At 62.3% G+C, this 17,743-nt stretch overlaps 2 protein-coding genes across 3 annotated transcripts; one reads left to right on the forward strand and one right to left on the reverse strand.

Moving 5' to 3' along the window:
* Positions 1-43: 43 nt before the first annotated feature.
* Positions 44-1,999, forward strand: PLPPR3 (phospholipid phosphatase related 3; the record flags this gene model as incomplete). Its single annotated transcript, XM_028487002.1, has 3 exons — positions 44-101; positions 185-358; positions 644-1,999. Coding segments are annotated over 3 exons (1,588 nt in total), but the record flags the coding sequence as incomplete, so codon positions are not given.
* Positions 2,000-2,412: 413 nt separating this feature from the next.
* PTBP1 (polypyrimidine tract binding protein 1) lies at positions 2,413-13,969 on the reverse strand. 2 transcript variants are annotated; one of them, XM_007130149.4, is made up of 15 exons: positions 13,868-13,968; positions 11,553-11,583; positions 8,676-8,751; positions 8,266-8,438; positions 8,038-8,184; positions 7,785-7,955; positions 7,581-7,691; positions 7,333-7,507; positions 7,041-7,118; positions 6,218-6,366; positions 5,055-5,088; positions 4,567-4,659; positions 4,266-4,482; positions 3,922-3,999; positions 2,413-3,820 (listed from the first exon to the last, which is right to left on the reverse strand). In XM_007130149.4, exons 1-15 carry the CDS (start codon positions 13,873-13,875, stop codon positions 3,688-3,690), a joined length of 1,674 nt encoding a protein of 557 aa, XP_007130211.1. In that variant the 5' UTR covers positions 13,876-13,968; the 3' UTR covers positions 2,413-3,687. The 2 variants fall into 2 exon arrangements, with proteins under 2 accessions (XP_007130211.1, XP_007130212.1); XM_007130150.4 differs by lacking the exon at positions 7,041-7,118 and having other exon boundaries at positions 13,868-13,969.
* Positions 13,970-17,743: the final 3,774 nt, after the last annotated feature.

The following is a 17,743-nucleotide window of genomic DNA, read 5'->3' on the forward strand; positions in this document are numbered from 1 at the left end:
AGGGGCCCAGAGCTGGCGGGGCTCACCCGGGTGCCTCTTGCAGGAAGACCTTCCCATCCCAGCACGCCACTCTGTCCGCCTTCGCTGCTGTCTACGTGTCGGTGAGTCCCGGCCGGCCTAGCCGCATGCCCTGGACACCCCCCCAGGACCGGCTGCCCTGACCGCCCGGCCTGCCCCGCTGCAGATGTACTTCAACTCGGTCATCTCGGACGCCACCAAGCTGCTGAAGCCCATTCTGGTGTTCTCCTTCGCCATCGCGGCGGGCGTCTGTGGCCTCACCCAGATCACGCAGTACCGCAGCCACCCCGTGGACGTCTACGCCGGCTTCCTCATCGGTGCTGGCATCGCTGCCTACCTGGTGAGGGGCTGAGGGGAGAGGCCCGGGTGCCCAGGGGGAGGTCTGAGGGGGAAGGCCAGCCCCGCCCTGGGGGACTCTGCCGGGTTTTGTCCCTTGGTAGCTAGAGGCTGAATCTCATGGGCCCAGACCTGCCAAATGTGCAGAGTGAGCGACCTGAGGCCAGAATTTGTCCCATTGGGAGAAAGGTGGACTTCCCCTCTCGGACCCCCATGGCAAGTCTGTGGCTTGGTGGGGACCCTGGTCTCTGGCTGCCGGTCCCACGCCCAGCCCATGTCTCATCCTTAGGCCTGCCACGCTGTGGGCAACTTCCAGGCCCCGCCGGCAGAGAGACCAGCGGCCCCGGCACCTGCCAAGGATGCGCTGCGGGCGCTGACCCAGCGGGGCCACGACTCGGTGTACCAGCAGAACAAGTCCGTGAGCACCGACGAGCTGGGTCCCCCCGGGCGGCTGGAGGGTGTGCCCCGGCCTGTGGCCCGTGACAAGACCTCACTGGGCAGCCTGAAGCGGGCCAGCGTGGACGTGGACCTGCTGGCTCCACGCAGCCCCATGGGCAAGGAGAACATGGTGACCTTCAGCCACACGCTGCCCCGCGTCAGCACGCCCTCGCTGGATGACCCCGCCCGCCGCCACATGACCATTCACGTGCCCCTGGACGCCTCGCGATCCAAGCAGCTCATCAGCGAGTGGAAGCAGAAGTCGCTGGAGGGCCGCGGCCTGGGGCTGCGGGACGAGGCCAGCCCTGCGCACCTGCGGGCGCCAGCGGAGCCCATGGCCGAGGAGGAGGAGGAGGAGGACGAGGAGGAGGAGGAGGAGGAAGAGGGGGAGGAAGGGGGTCCAGCCCCGCCTTCACTGTACCCCACAGTCCAGGCGCGGCCGGGGCTCGGGCCACGGGTCATCCTCCCGCCGCGGGCCGGCCCGCAGCCGCTGGTGCACATCCCCGAGGAGGGCGTCCAGGCGGCGGCAGGCCTGTCCCCCAAGAGCAGCGCGGCCGTGCGGGCCAAGTGGCTCATGATGGCAGAGAAGAGCGGCGCCGTGGTGGCCGCGGCCTCCACGCAGCCCCGTGTGGCCAACCCGCCACGGCTGCTGCAGGTCATTGCCATGTCCAAGGCCCCAGGCGGGCCGGGCCCCAAGGCGGCTGAGACGGCCTCGTCCTCCAGCGCCAGCTCCGACTCCTCCCAGTACAGGTCGCCGTCAGACCGTGACTCAGCCAGCATCGTCACCATCGACGCGCATGCGCCCCACCACCCCGTGGTCCACCTGTCTGCGGGTAACGGGCCCTGGGAGTGGAAGGCGGCGGGCGGCGGGGCCAAGGGGGCCGAGGGGGAGGGCGGCTACGAGCTGGGGGACCTGGCTCACGGCTTCCGTGGGGGACCGAAGCCCCCGGGCGTATCCCCAGGCTCTTCTGTTAGTGATGTGGACCAGGATGAGCCACGGTTCGGGGCCGTGGCCACCGTCAACCTGACCACAGGCGAGGGGCTGCCACCACTGGGTGTGGCCGACGGGGCCCTGGGGCCAGCCAGCCGGGAGTCGACGCTGCGGCGCAAAGCCAGCGGCCTGGTGCTGGGCGAGCGGGAGGCCGCGGAGGCGGAGGCGGAGAGCTACTACCGCAAGATGCAGGCGGCCCGCAGGTTCAAGGACTGAGGGCGGGGGTGGGGGCGGGGATGGGGGGGAGGTCTGGCCGGAACGCAGACGTGGGGCCCCATCAGACAATAAAAGGCGATCGTTAAGCGGGGTGTGCCTTTTCGGAGTCATTTCGGTCGGAGGGCCCAGCAGGCAGACCCGGTCTCCGGAGACCCTGCAGGCGCCTGGGGGCGGGGGTCTGGTGGAATACGACGTGGGGCCCCATCTCCAGGCCCCCTGAAACCCCCAAGCGAGAAGTGAGGGGAACAACACGGCTGAGTTTACACAGAGGAGGAAACAGCAGTGAAACGAACAGGCCCAATAAAGAGGGAAATCAAGTGCAGGATACAGAGAATTTATTCAGTCCAGTACAGACTGGCCAGACCACCTCCTACATGTGGACAGGAAAAAAGAGCCTACAGAAAAGGTAGGAGTTGTTATAAAATTGCTTTAATTCAGTTCTCTCCGCATTACAAGCCGGCAGCGGGCAGTGGCCTGCCATGCTCCTTACAATACTGAGCCTGTAATTGCTGTTATCAAAATATACATCTGTGTCACCATAAAAAAAAACCGCAATTGCTGCCCCTCACGTCTTACAACAGGTATAAAAAATTATAAATATTTACACCCTTGTTCCACCCCGACATGGAAACTTGAGGCCCAGGCCCTGAAGGAGGGCCGGCCAGCACAGGGCCTGTGCGGGGAGCCCCTTGGACCCGTGAGTGCAGGACAAGGCGGTGAAGACCGGAAGGTTAGGGCTGCTGTCCCACCTCCTGGGGTCCCAGCATTAGAGGCAGACAAAAAACAGAAACAAAACTTTGGTCCAAAATTTGCAGGAAAAAAGAAACCCTGAAAGTTTAAGAGCACTTGTCCTCCGGGACAGAGGACAGTTGTGAGTAAGGCATCGGCAGGTCGCAGACGTGCCGGCCCCATTGTGTCTGCCCTGGAAACTAGATCCTGCCCTGCGACTCAATGACAAGGAATAAAATAAAAGTACAGTATACAAAGTCATACCACGAGGAGAAAATTTAGGTTACACTCATACCATTTTTATCATCTTGCTATATAAAAAGTTACTTAAAACTATTTTTTGCATATAAATGAAAAAGATTAGGATATTTGGTCAACTGGAAATATTGCTAGGCACAGGTGTCTGCAGCTGCATCGAAGCATAATACAGAGATTATGGTGGAAACAAAGCTGAAGAAGCGACGGGGAGGGGCCCTGGGGCTGGGGGGGGCAAATCATACATGATACAAGGATTGGGGGGCGGCCACACCCGGCCACCCAGTCTCCCACCGCGGCAGGCACACGATCCCATGGGAGGCTGACCCCCCCCCCCACAGGCCCCCAAACCCCTACACGTCTGCTACCCCAAGAAGGCCCTGCCAGAGCAGCGGGTTTAAGGCACAAGAAAGCCGAGTGGAGGTTTGGGAGCGCCCGCCACGCAGACTACAGAAGGCACGGGCGAGGGGCCGGGCTGGGCCTCCACGGTCACCAAGAGCCTGAGGTTGGCACCCCACCTCCCCCAGGTGAGCAAGTGAATTTGATTTAATTTCTTTTAAAAACAGGTAAACTGATTTCTCTTTAAAAAAATAAAATCTCTGGTCTTTTTTTAAGGTCACTTCAGCTGCTTTTTAAAGTGGCTTTTTTTCTGGAATGATGGAAGTTGTCGCCGGGTGCCCGGCAGGCTGGTCCTTGGTGGTGGCCTAGATGGTGGACTTGGAGAAGGACACCCGCAGGTGGTGGTTCTCACCCAGGTCGTGGTTGTGCAGGTCGATGAGCGCCTGGATGGCCTCCTCCACGGAGCCCATCTGGATCAGCGCCATTTTGCGGTCCTTCCTGCAGGGAAAACATGGGGGACACAAGGAGCCGTGAAGGGCCGGGTGGGGCAGGGCAGGCCTGGGTGGGGCAACGGGGCGAGGGGGTGGGGCTGGGCTCACTGGAAGAACTTGAACCCTTTCACGATCCCGCCGTTGCTGGAGAAGAGAATCTTGAGGTCATCCTCGGAGATGGAGGGCCTGCAAGGGGAGAGAGAGACCTGAGCCAGCCTGTGGAAGGTCAAGGCCATTCCCTCAAGACAGCAGCTGGGTGTCCAGGGAAGGGTGGGGTCTCCAGCAGCTTTTTAAGGGCCCCAGAAATAGGTTATCAGAAAATGACCACGAGCATCTGAAAGGTGCACTGGAAGCAGAGAACACCCTCTGCTGGGCCTCCAGCAAGGCCTCCCTGGGGCCTGTGGAAGCCCCTGGAAGCGGGAGCGTCACAGGAGACCTTTACAGGCACTCACGGGATATTGGAGAGGTGCAGGGTGGCCGAGGGCGGGAAGATGTTCTGGAAGTTCTTGGAGCCGGGCTTCTTGAAGCGGTGCAGGGGCGAGTTGCCATAGTCCTTGGTCAGGCCCTGGTCCTCCTGGCCCTCACGGGGCAGCTGCACGTTCTGGTGCTTGGAGAGGGTGATGCGCACCGGCTTCCCGTGCAGCTTGTGCCCGTTGAGGTGGCTCATGGCTGGGGGGAGACGCAACACAGCAACCACGTGACCCAAGGCCCTGGGCACCGGCCCCGCGGCCCCCGCGGCCCAGCAGCCCTTACCCAGCTGGGCCTGGCTCCCGTCGGCCATCTGCACCAGGGCGTTCTCCTTCTTGTTGAACAGGATCTTCACCCGCTGCACGTCGCCGTACACGCCTTCAAGGGCACAGGGACAGACTGCTGAGCCGCCCGGGCCCCGCGGCCGCCTCCCCGCCAGCCCCGCGACCCGCACTCCCGCACAGGGCTGGCTCTCCCCGCAGCTCTGCTTATTCTGCCTCTGAGAAGCTGTCTAGTCACAGGGAGCGTTACCGGGAGGGCTGCCTTCAGCAAAGAAGCCCTGAAATCCAGGAAAGGCCAATTGCCAAGAACCATCCTGCGGCTGCTACCGACACGTCTACTCTGCCAAATAGCATGCGGGGCCGTAAACCATGCTCTGGAGTCCAAATCAGTAGGCAAAGCGCAGCCCGGACCGCACGCTCGGACATCTCAGAGCGTGACAACCACCTCAATTACACGAAAACAAGATAATAAAAGTGGGAACGATAACATACCGAAAAGAATAAAGAGGCTTTGGGGTGTGACTCTCTTTAGAGGACAGCAGAGCAAGGCAGCGAGGGACAGGGAAAGGGAGAGGTCAGGGGGCGAGTTGGAATCGTCCACCACGAGGAGGCAGCCCCGCAGGCGTGCAGGTTGATGGATGATGAAGTTGTCAGGATGTTAATATTCAAGGGCAGGTTGGTTTCCGGAGAGCAGGGTTTGAGGGGGAATTTTGTTTTTATTTATTTATGGTTTTGTTTTGTTTCAAGCAACAACAGGAAGCAGAAGTACCGTGCAGTCAGTTGGCAAAGAAATTCCGGATCAGGGCAAGAAAAAAAATTGGGAAAGGGGAAGGGGAGAAAAGAAAAAAAGTAGCAAAAACACAGGTCAGTAAATACATAAGAAAACACGCGGCGTCCCATCAGTCAAGACCACACACACTACGAGCCACACGCCGGGCGGACAGCAGGAGCGCCCCCCGCGGGGAGGAGACGGTGCCCGCCCCCCCCACTCCCCCAACCAGGCCCTCCAGGAACTGTCTCCCCGGGGCCCGCACCAGGGCCTCCAGTCAGGCTCACTGGGGTGGCTGTTAGCGGAGAGCTTGGCTAGAGGAGCTGGGACAGGGCTCGAGAGGCCGCGAGTCACACGTGCTCAGACAGGCAAGAAAGCAGCTCGTTAAAATAAACAGGAACCCGTCTCTCAAGAATCAAAATATCTCGAGCCTGTATCATTTCATCCCAGCTCCCTGAGCTGAACTTGGCCACCGAGACAAGCGCAGGCCCGGCTGCCACCTCAGGGACCGTGGCTGGTGGCCTCGGCTTGCACCCCCTCCCCAGAGGCGCCCCGCAGGCCCCTGCAGACCGAGGTTGGTTGGGCTCGAAATTGCAAGACTGCTCTCGTGGACACCAAATACTTCAACTCTCAGCATCATGGAATTAGGAACGTACATTGAGATGTTAAGGAAAACAGGAGAACTCCAAGCGCTGCGGAAAGGACGCAGCAGTGAGTGACGTCAGTGCAGAGAGGAGAACAGCGTGACACCTGCAGGCACTGGCCGGGCCAGGGGCCCCGGCTCCAGGGGCCCCAGTGCCTGGGGGAGGGGCTCAGTCTACACTAGGACCTGAGAGCAAACTCCCGACTCCTACTTCCGGAAGGACAGCCTAGAAGAGCCACGTACCTCGGGGTTGAGGTTGCTGACCAGCAGGACAGCGTTTCCTGCCCCTGCCAGGCCCGGGATAGCGATCCGGCCCGCTGCCGCCGCCGCTGCCGCCGCCGACGGGATAGCCAGAGGAGCCAGGGCCCCATGCACGTTAGGGACGGAGAGGCCTGGAGGGAAGAGGTGGTCAGATAAGCAGCGGTGCCCACCTTCTCCACCGAGACAGAAACGCGGGTCCTGCCCATCCTCATGCAAACGGAGACACGTGGGGGGGGCGGGGAGCGGCTGGCCCAGCAGGACGCCTGCGGCTCCTCCACGCTTCTCGTGGCACAGACCGTGCTGGCTTGACCGTCTACATGCGCCAAACAGCACAGAAAGCTCCGGCTCCTTGGATGCAGGATCGAGCCCAGCGGCCTCGGCCGTGCTTGCATGCAGGCGCCCGTCACCATGCAAGTGGCACGCCGGGCGGGACAACAGGCTCAGGACTGTCACGTAGGTGGGCACCTGGCCCCCGGGAGGGATGCTCAGGTGTGCCCGCCCAGCTCTCGCCGCTCCGCTTACCGGGCCACTTAAATGCATCTACGAGGGGCCACCCCTCCAACCACCGTGCGCTGGTCCTCGCCGGACGCTTGAAGGGAACCAGACCAGAGACTGTGGGGTCAGCGGGCTCTCTGCACGACCCTGCGCTACGACTGCCCTGTCCAAGCTCCGTGGGGAACCTGGAGGCCTGCGCCCAGGAAGGTGGGCTCCCCCCGTGACTGCACCACGTCGGCTGTCGTGGAAGCAGAGCTACGGGAGAGGTGTGGGCATGCAGAGTCGGTGGTAGGGACGAGTGTTTGAATACCTGCGGCTTGAGGAATTGCAAAGGTGGGAGGGAAACCAGCTCCTGCATACGGAGAGGCTGACATTATACCAGGCGCACCTAGAAACAAATGAGACACTAATCATCGCACCCATGGGTGCGAGCCGGCTGCCAGTGCCCCACCCGGCGGGTTCTGGGCTGGTGCTGTGTGGGCATCCGGGACACGGGTGCTGACCTCCCCGGGTGCGGAGCTGGGAGCCTAGGACTGAGCTACGTGTCCTGCCCCCCACCCCACCCCGCCCCGCCGCCGCTGTCCTGCCACCGGGCATCTTACCAAAGGCTGCAGCCATGGTCTGGTCCAGCGAGGGCTGGCTGTCGCCGGATGGCAGATCGGGGCGCGTGTAGTCGCGGCTCTTGTCATTGTTGTACTTGACGTTGAGGCTGGTGAGCTTGGAGAAGTCGATGCGCAGGGTGCAGCAGGCGTTGTAGATGTTCTGGCCGTCCAGCGACTGCGGGGACAGCGAGAGGGCTGTGAGTGGGGGCCTGGCGGCCGGCGGCGCAGCTGCCCCGGGGACCACTCACCAGCTTGGCGTGCTGGGCGCTCACGGGGTCGGCGTACTGCAGCAGCGCCTGGAACTGATTGTTCTTGGTGAAAGTGATGATTTTCAGGACGGTGCCGAACTTGGAGAAGATCTACAGGAAGAGGGTGGCCAGGTGGGGTTGGCCTCAGCCCGGGAACCGGCCCCCACCGGCAGGCCAGCACCGCCCCGCCGCGCCCCGCCTCACCTGGTGAAGCACGTCCAGGGTCACCGGGTAGAAGAGGTTCTCCACGATGATCCTGAGCACCGGGCTCTGGCCAGCCATCGCCATCCCCGCGTCCACCGCCGCGGCCGAGGCAGCCAGGGCCAGGTTTCCCGACTGGACTGAGTTCACCGCCTGCAGGGCTGCCTGGGCCCGCTGTGGGGGCAGAGCCGTGAGTCCCACAGGCCTCAAGGCCACCACCCGCCCTCCCCGCCTGCCCGCACCCCAGGGCACGCACCGCCTGGTTGGGCGAGCTGTCCGTCTTGAGCTCCTTGTGGTTGGAGAACTGGATATAGATGGGCTGGCCACGCAATACGGGCGTCACCGATGTATAGTAGTTCACCATGGTGTTGGCAGCCTCCTCCGTGTTCATCTCGATGAAGGCCTGGGGGCAGGGGTCGTGTGTGAGCCAGGCCCAGACCCGGGGGGCCCGGCGACCACCCCAGAAAAAGCCTAGGCCCTGTACCTGGTTCTTCCCTTTCAGCATCAAGAGATTGGTGACCTTCCCGAAGGGCAGCCCCAAGGAGATGACCTCCCCCTCCGTGACATCACTGGGCAGCTTTCGGATGTGGATCACCCTGGAGGGCACGCCTGTGCTCCTGTTGTCCCCCTTGAACTTCTTGCTGTCGTTTCCATTTGCTGCAAAAGGATAGTGTGCGTGGCACAAGGCACTTCCCAGCTCCCCTAGAGCAAGGGACCCCTCTCCTGGCATCGACTTCCTCCCAGCTCTGGGAGGCTGCTGGGACGGGGAGGTCTCCACACCTGGCTCCCGGGGAAGTGAGGCTCAAGGTCACCAAGGCCAGGACCAACCACCCCAAGTGCGCTCCTCAGAGCCACAGAGGAAGTGCTCCCAGGTAGGGCTACAGTTAGGGTTACCTGTGGAAGCGGAATTACTGCTCATGATAAAGGGTCCGTTAGTGACACAGGCAGAGAAGAGCTCGTCAGATCCCCGCTGGAAGAGAGGGGCGGGTTGGAACCGAGCGGCGTCTTCACCGCAGCGCCCCCCAACCCTCCCTGCAGGGCCCCAGTGGTTCTGCACTCAAGACACAGCTCCTCTCCCCACCTGCGGAGCCCTTGGGGGTCTTTCCCCAGGCAGGGCCAGCGTCTCGTCCCCTACAGGGGCTCTGCATGGGCTCAGGCTGGCTACCCCCGAGGCTCGGCCGTCGTGCTCTCGATCACGGCAGAGCCGCTCAAGGCCCACGAGGACAAAGCCCCCTTGTCACACACACTGCAGCCACCCGCTCAGCCGCAGGAGTCTGTCCTACTTTCCAGCCTGAGGAAACCGGAGCCCGATGACCAGAAAGGCCACCTCTCCAGGCGGCGGGCACCTTGGTGACAAACAAGCAGGAAGCTCCCGAAGTGCCCAGCCCGTTCTCTTTCCAGAAAGGGCTAGCTGACTCATTAATTTCAATCTAATTGAATCACTCCCAGAACCAGTTAAGATCGAGCCCAGGGTGAAGAAGCAGACGGGAGGGGGGGGGGCCCTTCTGCCGGGCAAGGACAAAACCCCACCCGAGGGGCAAGGAGACCCCACTGGGACCAGGAGGCTCCCCTCTAACAACTTCCGGACACGAAACCGGTGGCCTGAGAAGAGCTTCCCTGCCCTAGGTGGCCCGCGGCCTCCCGGCAGGAACAGCAAAAACAGCCGTTCTCAGGGCCAGACCCTCCAACTGCCATTGTCACCAGCTCATCCCTCCTCAAGAACACCTTATCTCTGCCCTTCCCTCAGGCCAGCTTAACTGCCACTTACAAACAAGCACGCCAGACAGCCAGCTGGGGCCTCCCCACCTTCCCGCGGTCTGCGGTCTAGCAGCGAAGGTGAGTGGGACCTCACACCCCACCCTGCCCCTCGAGACAAGCCGAAGGAAGCCGAGGAGGTTCACGGTCTGCCCCTCAGGACAGGAATCGGGCACGTGCCAACGCTGCTGGGCGCAAACAGCATGCTCTGGGCCGCCCTGGCTGCTAGGCCACCTGCTACAGGCATGACCCTGAACCCAGACCCCACGCCGGGTGGGCATCTGCAGGGGCCTCCCCACCCCCCGGCTCCCCAGGGCTCAGGGCTGAGATGGATGCGCAGAGGGCCAGCACCTGAGCCCGTGGAGAAGCTGCAAAGGCTCAGACCCCTGCCTGTTCTTAGAGTCAAGAAATGGACCCAGAACCGCAGACCGCTTATGGGCTAGAATTTGTTATAATGAAGCAAAATGTTAAAAAACCCCAAGCACTCCAGGCTGACCTGGACCTGTCACGCCCCAGCTCACTTTCCCCAAGTGGACCTGGGCGCTTCAAGGTTCAGAGCAGTATACCAGCCCCAGCCATGAACGAAGGGCCACATGAGAACCCAGGCAGAATGCCCCTAAGCCACCGAGGACAGAGTCCCCCCTAAGTGGTAGGAATGTGGACTTGGAGCCCTGACCCACCCCTGGCACACAAAGCCCCCCCCCTCCAGAGCTGGACAGGGACGGGGAACCCGGGCAGCTCCCACACACCGGCTGCACAACCTTAAAAAGAGCATCTCGGCTCCTGTCTCTGACAGGTGACAAGCAGGGCCAGGATTCCCTCAGGAGTGGGGTGTTCTTGGCCCCAACCATGTTCCCACGGCAGACGGCCTGGCACGCCTACATCTGCAGGGTCTGTGAGGCAAGCCCCGCCCACTTGGCTGCCCATCTCCCCCAGGCCTCCCTCGCAGACACCGCTCCCTCCCCCAGCACGGGGGGTGGGGTGGGGGGTGGTGCACGTGGTGACCAGTGGCTCCACAGGGACAGCCCACTGGGGCACAACCACTCTGCGGGGTAGAAGCCTAGGGGGGCGTGGGCCAGTCCATGCAGTGAGGGAGCTCTTCCCAGCTGCTACAGCAGGGCCCCTGCCCTGAAGTCAACGCAGCACCGACAGCAAACGTCCACCTAAGCGCGCTCACTGCCAGGGACAGCGCCTAGCGCCCCCTTGCTTCTTCATCAATAGCTTATGTACCGACAGTCCCGGTGCCTCACTTGGGGCCCAGCTTATCCTAAACCCGAGGGAGAGGACCAGGCTGCCCTCCCGGTGGGTCCCCCGGGGCACGCCCCCTACAGGCTCAGGGCCTCCGACCCGTACAGCTGATTCTGGCAGCCAAGACCCCCGGGGCACGCGACGGAGGAGACAGCCCCTGGAAGAGGTGCTCCGGCTGAAGTGGCCCCAGAGAAGCAGGGGGAGGGTCCCCGTGCCAGTCACAGCACTCCGAATGAAGTCCCCCTCCTGGTTTTATCTGCAGGAAGATCGGGACAGGCGGCGCGTGCAAAGACGAGTCCGCCTGGGAAAACCAAAACCAGCCCAGGCACGGCGGCCACCAGACCAGAAACCAGCTGCTACCTGCTCCTCAGGACACACGGCCCGAGGGGGGACACTCTGCCCCCGACGTCCCGTTTCTCTGAGCAAAAATTATCTGAACGAGGACAGCCTCAGAAGCAGCCTGGAACTACCCCAGAGCCCCCTGGAATTCTCCGGTCCCGTCCCCACCCGACAAGCTGCTTGAGGTGCAAACAGACTTCAACTTTACCCACACGAAACCGAGGACAAAAATCCCGTCACCCCGCCGCGCATCCCATCTCCAACCGCAAGCCGTTCTGAGCTCGAGGGCAGGGCAGGGGATCCCGAAATCAGACTGCTGAGGGGCCGCCCACCCCGCGCCCGAGGCAGGCTGTCCACCCCAGGAGCACCAAGCCAGGCAGCCCATGGTGGGAGCGGGCGGAAGGAAGAAGCAACGTCACAAGCGCCTACCTTTGTACCAACTGCTATGTCTGGGACGATGCTGCGGAGAGAAAAAAGGAGACGTCAGCCAGGGCGCCCGCCACATGCCGGCGCACAAGCCCCTGCTCGAGGCCCTCTTCAGCTGGAAGGCTGGGGCAGGGAAGCGAGCCGTCCGCCCTCTAATCGCCACTTGAAAAGGAGCCATCATTGTCCTCCGGCTCCCTCCCGGCAGGACCCCGGCCCCGCCTCCCGACCCGTCCAAAGACAAAGACACCCCCTCCACAGGCCCTGGGAGAGACACTTGATGCTGGTGAAGGTTCAGGTGCTGCTGTTTGCTTTCTAGAAACTGGCAGTGCTTGGGAGACGTTTCCAGCACAAGGCAGACCGGTAAAAAGGCAACTCAAGGGCCCAAGATTAGAGCTCTGGCCCCACGGGGCCGAGAAGGGGGCAGCTCGGTGGAAAGGATCAGATAGAGCTGACACGAGTTACTCATCAACCGGGCTCTACGTGAGCGGACTTTCTCCCCCCCCGCAGAACAGGCCCCGCTAGGAAAGGCCGGGCCGGGGGAGAGAACAGCTGTCCCGGACTCCTGGGTCCTGCAGCCCAAGCCCCCCGGGACAGCAGAACCCTCTGAGGGCGTCTATGCAGTAAACAGAAACTGGCAACAAACTAACGACTCCCAAAATATCGGTTCAGGAAAGAATTTAGCCAACAACGCCCCTCACAAGGTCACCTGGCCGCCAAGGCCTGGCGGTCCCGTGACCAGAGTCTCTCATGATGTCACACAACATGTCCCCCGGCCCAGCCTCGGGCCCGGCAGAAGGCCCCGGGGCCGCCGCCTGCAGGATCCCCCTCGGGCTCCCACCACAGCCTCGGCTCGGGCCCTGCCCCATCCTCACCCATCGCCTCTGCGGCGGAACCTCCACCTCTTCCCCGCAAAAACCTCACGGACCAGCGACAACGACTTTTAACAATCTTAATGAATAAAAAAAAAAACTTCCCAGAAAAACAAATAATGAAAAGTACGCAGTTTCCCAACTGCTAACCCAGGCCGCCTGGCGGCTTCCTACTCCCAGGGAGGGCTTCGGACACAGGAAGTGTTTTACGTAAAACGGCCTTTCTGGGAAAGGTTTTCTGACCTTCCAAAAAGACGGCAGGCCAAACAGGAGCTGCACCCGGAGGCCAGGCCCGGCTGCCTAGGTAACCACACCACCGACAAGAAGCTGCAGATGCGCCCCCAAACCACATTACGGGGGACGATGGAGGAGACAAAACTCGAGAACTTGACCAGACGGCCAAGAAAATCGAGTACACGGCCCGCTGGCTCGGGAAAGGGTTCTCTGGGCAAGTCCACCCCAGCCAAAGCGGAAGGCAGACCACGAGGAGATCAAGTTCCTCTTGCTGCAGCAATTTTTCTAAAAGGTTGGCCTCAATTCAGGTTGAAACCTATCATTTCAAGCCCAAGACACCGAAGACACGTGACCCTCCGGGCACTTTTAAGCGCCCGCCCCGCCCGATCGGGCCAAGAGAGAAAGGAGAGCTGGTTCGAAGCTCCCCACCACAAAATACCCGCAACTGCCCCTGAACACTTCCCACGGGGTGCCAGACGGGAGAGCGCAGCTCCATCGGGTCCCACCCCTTCCCGAGAACAGAGCCCCGGCTGCCGCGCGGCCCGATCCCCCCCGCCCCGACACCTCGGCACGCGGGGAGCGGGCTCGGGTCCCAAGGCGCCCCGCCCCCACCGCGCCCGGGGCGCCACCCCGGGACGCTGGGCTGGAACAAAGGGGGCGGCTGAGGGCCCGCGCCCTTCCGGGCGGGAGGGCGGCGTCTCCGGCCGCGCCCGGGCCCGCGGCGGGCGGGGCAGGCCGGGGCAGTCCGCGCGGCGGGAAAGCCCGCGCACGCGCGCCAGAGCTACCGGGAGCGCGCGAAGCCGCGCACGCGCGCGGAGACCATACGGGGCGCGCGGAGACCATACGGGGCGCCGGAAGGGCCACAAGACTCTCCAAGGGCGGCGCGTGCGCGCAGAACGCGGACGGGAAGCGAGAAGGGCCGCGCGGCCGCCGCGTGCGCACGGGACAGGCCTCGTGGGCACCGGAAGCGGGCAGGGCTCGGCCCGGCCGCCCCCTCCCCCGGACCCTCGCCGCCTCGCGCCCCCGGCGGCCCCCTCCAGGGCCGCTCCCGCGCCCCAAGCCGGGGGGAAGGGAAGGAACCGGGCGGCGCCCCGGGGCCCGGGGTGGAGGCGGAGCGGCGCGCCAGGACCGTCGCCCCGAGGAGGCCGGGGCGGCGACGAGAAAGAAACTGGAGCGCGAGAAGGACAGGGGGTAGAGCGAACGAGTACTACTCACCCGTCCATTGCACACACAAGAGACCCGCGGGGGACGGAGTGGAGGCGCCGGAATAGCAGGAACCGACCCAACGGCTCTGAGTTATAGACTCACAAAATGGCGTAGACGCCCGAACACGTCCCCCGCGCGCTCTGCCCATTGGCTCCTGCCGCGCAGATGGGCGGGGCGAGAGCCGCGGGACCCCGCCAGCGCCTCCCAATGGCTAGGAAGTCGCTCGAGGGGTGGGGCCAAAAACAGTGGCAGGCGGCCATTGGGGAAGATGACCGTCCGTCAGGGCGCGAGGCGGAAACGGCCCGTGGAGTCGGGGAAGGGGCGAAGAGGTGAGGCCACGTGATTGCGCCAGAGCCAGTGAGCGAGCTGCCCTCCTGCGTGGGGCTTTGCTGGAGAAGCCATCTTAGGAGTGGGTACGTGGCGGGTCAGGCGGTGGGAAGCGTGCTTCCCCCAGGCTGCCGCCATCTTGCAAACGGGCAGAGTCCACCTCCACCTCGGGCGTTAGAGCAAAGGGAGGCGCGTCGCCATCTTGAAGTAGGGCAGGAAACCTCCAGGGCGCCACCTTGCTTGTGGGCACCTGGCCGAAGTCCATTTCGAGCTCAGACGTTACCCTTAGGTTAGCACGCGGAGAAGTGGCGGCGGCCTAACGCGTCCCAGAGGCACCGGGGCTGTTTCCACTGCTGGCCACCAAGCCTGTGGCACGATGTGGCCACGGGTCGCCCCTGACTGTCCTTTGCCCCAGAGCAGCGAAGCCCGACCACGGTCTCCTCGCCTGACTGCAGGAATGGGAAAACCGAAGCCCGGGGGGCACGGCGGACGCCGCCCTGCCTGCCTGCAATGGGGGGGAACTGAGGCCCGGGGCGCACAGAGCAGTCTTCGCCGTCAACGACGTTCAGGACTGGACGGGCCTCCATCCCAGCAGCAGAACACCCCAAACTTAACTCGGAGAATGCTGATTCCAAAAGGAGTTGAACAGGGTTGTGGGTGATAGGGGAACCCCGGGAAAAGTGCCGGAAAACAGGGCCAGCTGGGTGGGGCGAGTGGGGGGAGGCGCAGGCGGAGTCAGGGAGGCCGCGGCAGTCCGGTACCCCAGGCTTTTGGAAGCATCCAGGAGATGATGGGCATCGCGGGCTTGCGCAGTTCCCAGCGTGGAGCAGACGTTCAATAAATAGAAGAAGTTATCCTGAATATTGTTTGCTATACGTCTCGTGCAGAAAAAAAGGATTTTTAATTGGCACAAGCCTAGAGAGGGAAAATGACACTTGTCGTTTCCCTAAGTCGAGGTCAGGACTTTGCTCCCGCCTCTCCGGTCGGTTTTAGCTTGGGCGGAGTCATGGCAACAGCGTCCATTTTAGGGCCGCGCGGGCCTGGTCGGGGCCCAGAGACCCGGGCTCCCGAGCCAGAGGGCTTTCTCGGATTAGGGGCGGCTGCCGATTTTCACGGAGGCCTCCGCCCTGCAGTCCTTGGCCCTCTCTTTCGTCGAAGGCCATCTGAAGCCCAGGAATGGCTAATCAGGAGTGTCCCGGTGGATTTAGGAGAATCCCCAACGCATTCCTGTGGATTTGCTCGCTCCAGGACTCCCGTCGCGCTCCGCTCTGGGTACCACCAGGGGCAGTTGCTCATCTTTGTTGCCTCGGTTACTGGTGCCAGGGATGGGCCCCCTTGACAGCAGGGAGGATGGTTGGAGACACGGGAGTGTCGCAGCCCAGAGGGAGAGGAGGGCGCAGCGTCGTTGGCGGACCCTCCACCAGGTTCCTAGCACGGACCTAAATGGTCGCAATCTATTAAAAGCCATTTCTGCTCACCGCCCTCCGGGCTTTGCTCAAAGCCCAAGTCGACCTCGTGGCCCCACAGACCTCACACCCGCAGCCGCCTTTCTGGTTTCTGACCGCATTTACACAGGCCTCCTTTACGAGGCTGTTCCCTTCTGGACGGTTCCTCCCTAAACCCACTCCCTCCTTTTACTCCCTGCCCTGGGGCTTTCGCGCAGAGGCCCCCTCATCAGAACAGTCTCCCCGACCTCTCCCTTAAAACGGGTTGAGGATTTCTTTCTCTCCTTCCACTGGAACACGAGGTAGAGAAGACAGCCCCTTCCCGGATCGGAATCCACGCTGTTAACCAAGGGCCACAAACCAGGCGGCGTGAAACAACGTAGATTTATTCTCGCCCGGTTCTGGAGGCCAGCAGTCAGAAATTGAGGTGTCAGCAAGGCCGAGCTCCCTCCAGAGGCTCCAGGGGAGGGTCCTTCCTGCCTCTTCCGGCTCTGGGGGCCCAGGTGTCCTTGGCTTGTGGACAGGTCCCTCCAGTCCCTGACTCTGTTGTCACATGGTTCTCTTCTCCCTGTTTCTCTGTCTCTCCTGTGTGTGTCTCTAAAAAGGACCCTTGTCCTTGGATTTAGAGACCACCGGGATAATCTCATCTCAAGGCCCTTAATCTCACCTGCAAACACCCTTTTCCCAAACAAAGTCATGCTCACGGGTTAGGGGATTAGGATGCAGACACACTGTTTTGGGAGCTGCTCGTCAGGCCAGGACCCCACCTGGACCCTGGACCAGCCATGAAAGACTGCTGGCAAGCCTTCCATGTCTGCGGGGAGGGGGAGGGGGGGTCCAGGGAGGCCCCAGGCCCTGCATCTCAGTTGGATGGATGCCCTGGTTTATTGGAGCAACCCGGCTCCCCTGTCTGTCTGCTCCCTGCTCAACCCTTCTGCCCGCCGGCCAGCTGGCTCCCTCATCAATGATTTAGGGTGAACGTGGGTGTGTGATCCCCTTGCAATTGAGAATTTTGAAAAGGATATCTTCTGTGGCAGGGGCAAGGGAGGTGGGTGGCAGCCAGATGGGGGTGGAGGGCCAGCGTCCCAGGCCCTGGCGGGGGCGGGGGGGGGGGGAGGCCGCTGGGTCTTATTTCTCTTTACAGATCTGATGGGGCTGCCTCAGTTTACCCCTTTGTCAAAATAAGGGGCAGGGTTAGGCCAGTGCCCCCTTCCTTCCCACGGGCTTTCCCTAGTGTTTCAAATGGAAATGGTTTAATAGTTTCGGAATATTTGTTCCCCGTGTTTGTTTATTCATTGCCTTGATTACAACAGCCCTAAGGCCTGGGTTCAGGGCAGGGCGGGTGGGGGCCTGGGTTCCACATCTCCCCTCCCCTCAGAGGCCTCCTAGCCTCTCTGACCCATTTTCCAGATTTCTGTGGGACTGAGCTGGGGGTAGGGGGTGCCAAAGAGGCTAGCCTGCAGCCCCTCCAAGCTGGAGCCCCCCACCCCAGTCCCCAGCTGAGGGACAGAACGAAACGATTGGCTCAGGTCCGGGAATATTCACATCGGAATCTGTCTCCCGCCCCGTGACGGGGTCCTTGGGCAACAGCTGACTCCCCAGCCCCAGGCCCTCAGACCAAGATGCAAACCTTATCTGCCCAAACCAGCAAGCCAGTCTCTCCCCACAGGACCCACTGTGTCCCCAGGCCCTGCCCGGAGAGGGAGCTGTCTCTCTGCCCTAAGCGTCTCCACACATACACACACACACACCCGTCCACACCCTTGGGAGCTCAGCCTGGGCTGGGTACCTCCCTCCAGGCTCCTGTTTTAACTCTTGGATCCTCTGAGTAGGAAATACTATGTCTCCTTTTCCCAAGCCCAGAGAGGCTGGGTGAGCTGCCTGGGCCTCTCAGCCAGGAAGAGGCCCCCCTGTGCTTTACCCAGGCTGCTCCGCCTTTACGGGGGCACCAAGGAGGGTGGGCAACAGTCTGGCCAGTCCTCAAATGGTCAGTGTAGAGTTACCACCCGACCCAGCAATTCTCCTCCTTGGTATCTGCCCAGGAGAAATGAAAACACACGTCCACGCAAAACCTGAACACGCACGTCCACAGCAGCAGGAGTCACAACAGCCC

Source organism: Physeter macrocephalus, unplaced genomic scaffold, assembly GCF_002837175.3.
Source record: "Physeter macrocephalus isolate SW-GA unplaced genomic scaffold, ASM283717v5 random_1270, whole genome shotgun sequence".
Taxonomy (NCBI): domain Eukaryota; kingdom Metazoa; phylum Chordata; class Mammalia; order Artiodactyla; family Physeteridae; genus Physeter; species Physeter macrocephalus.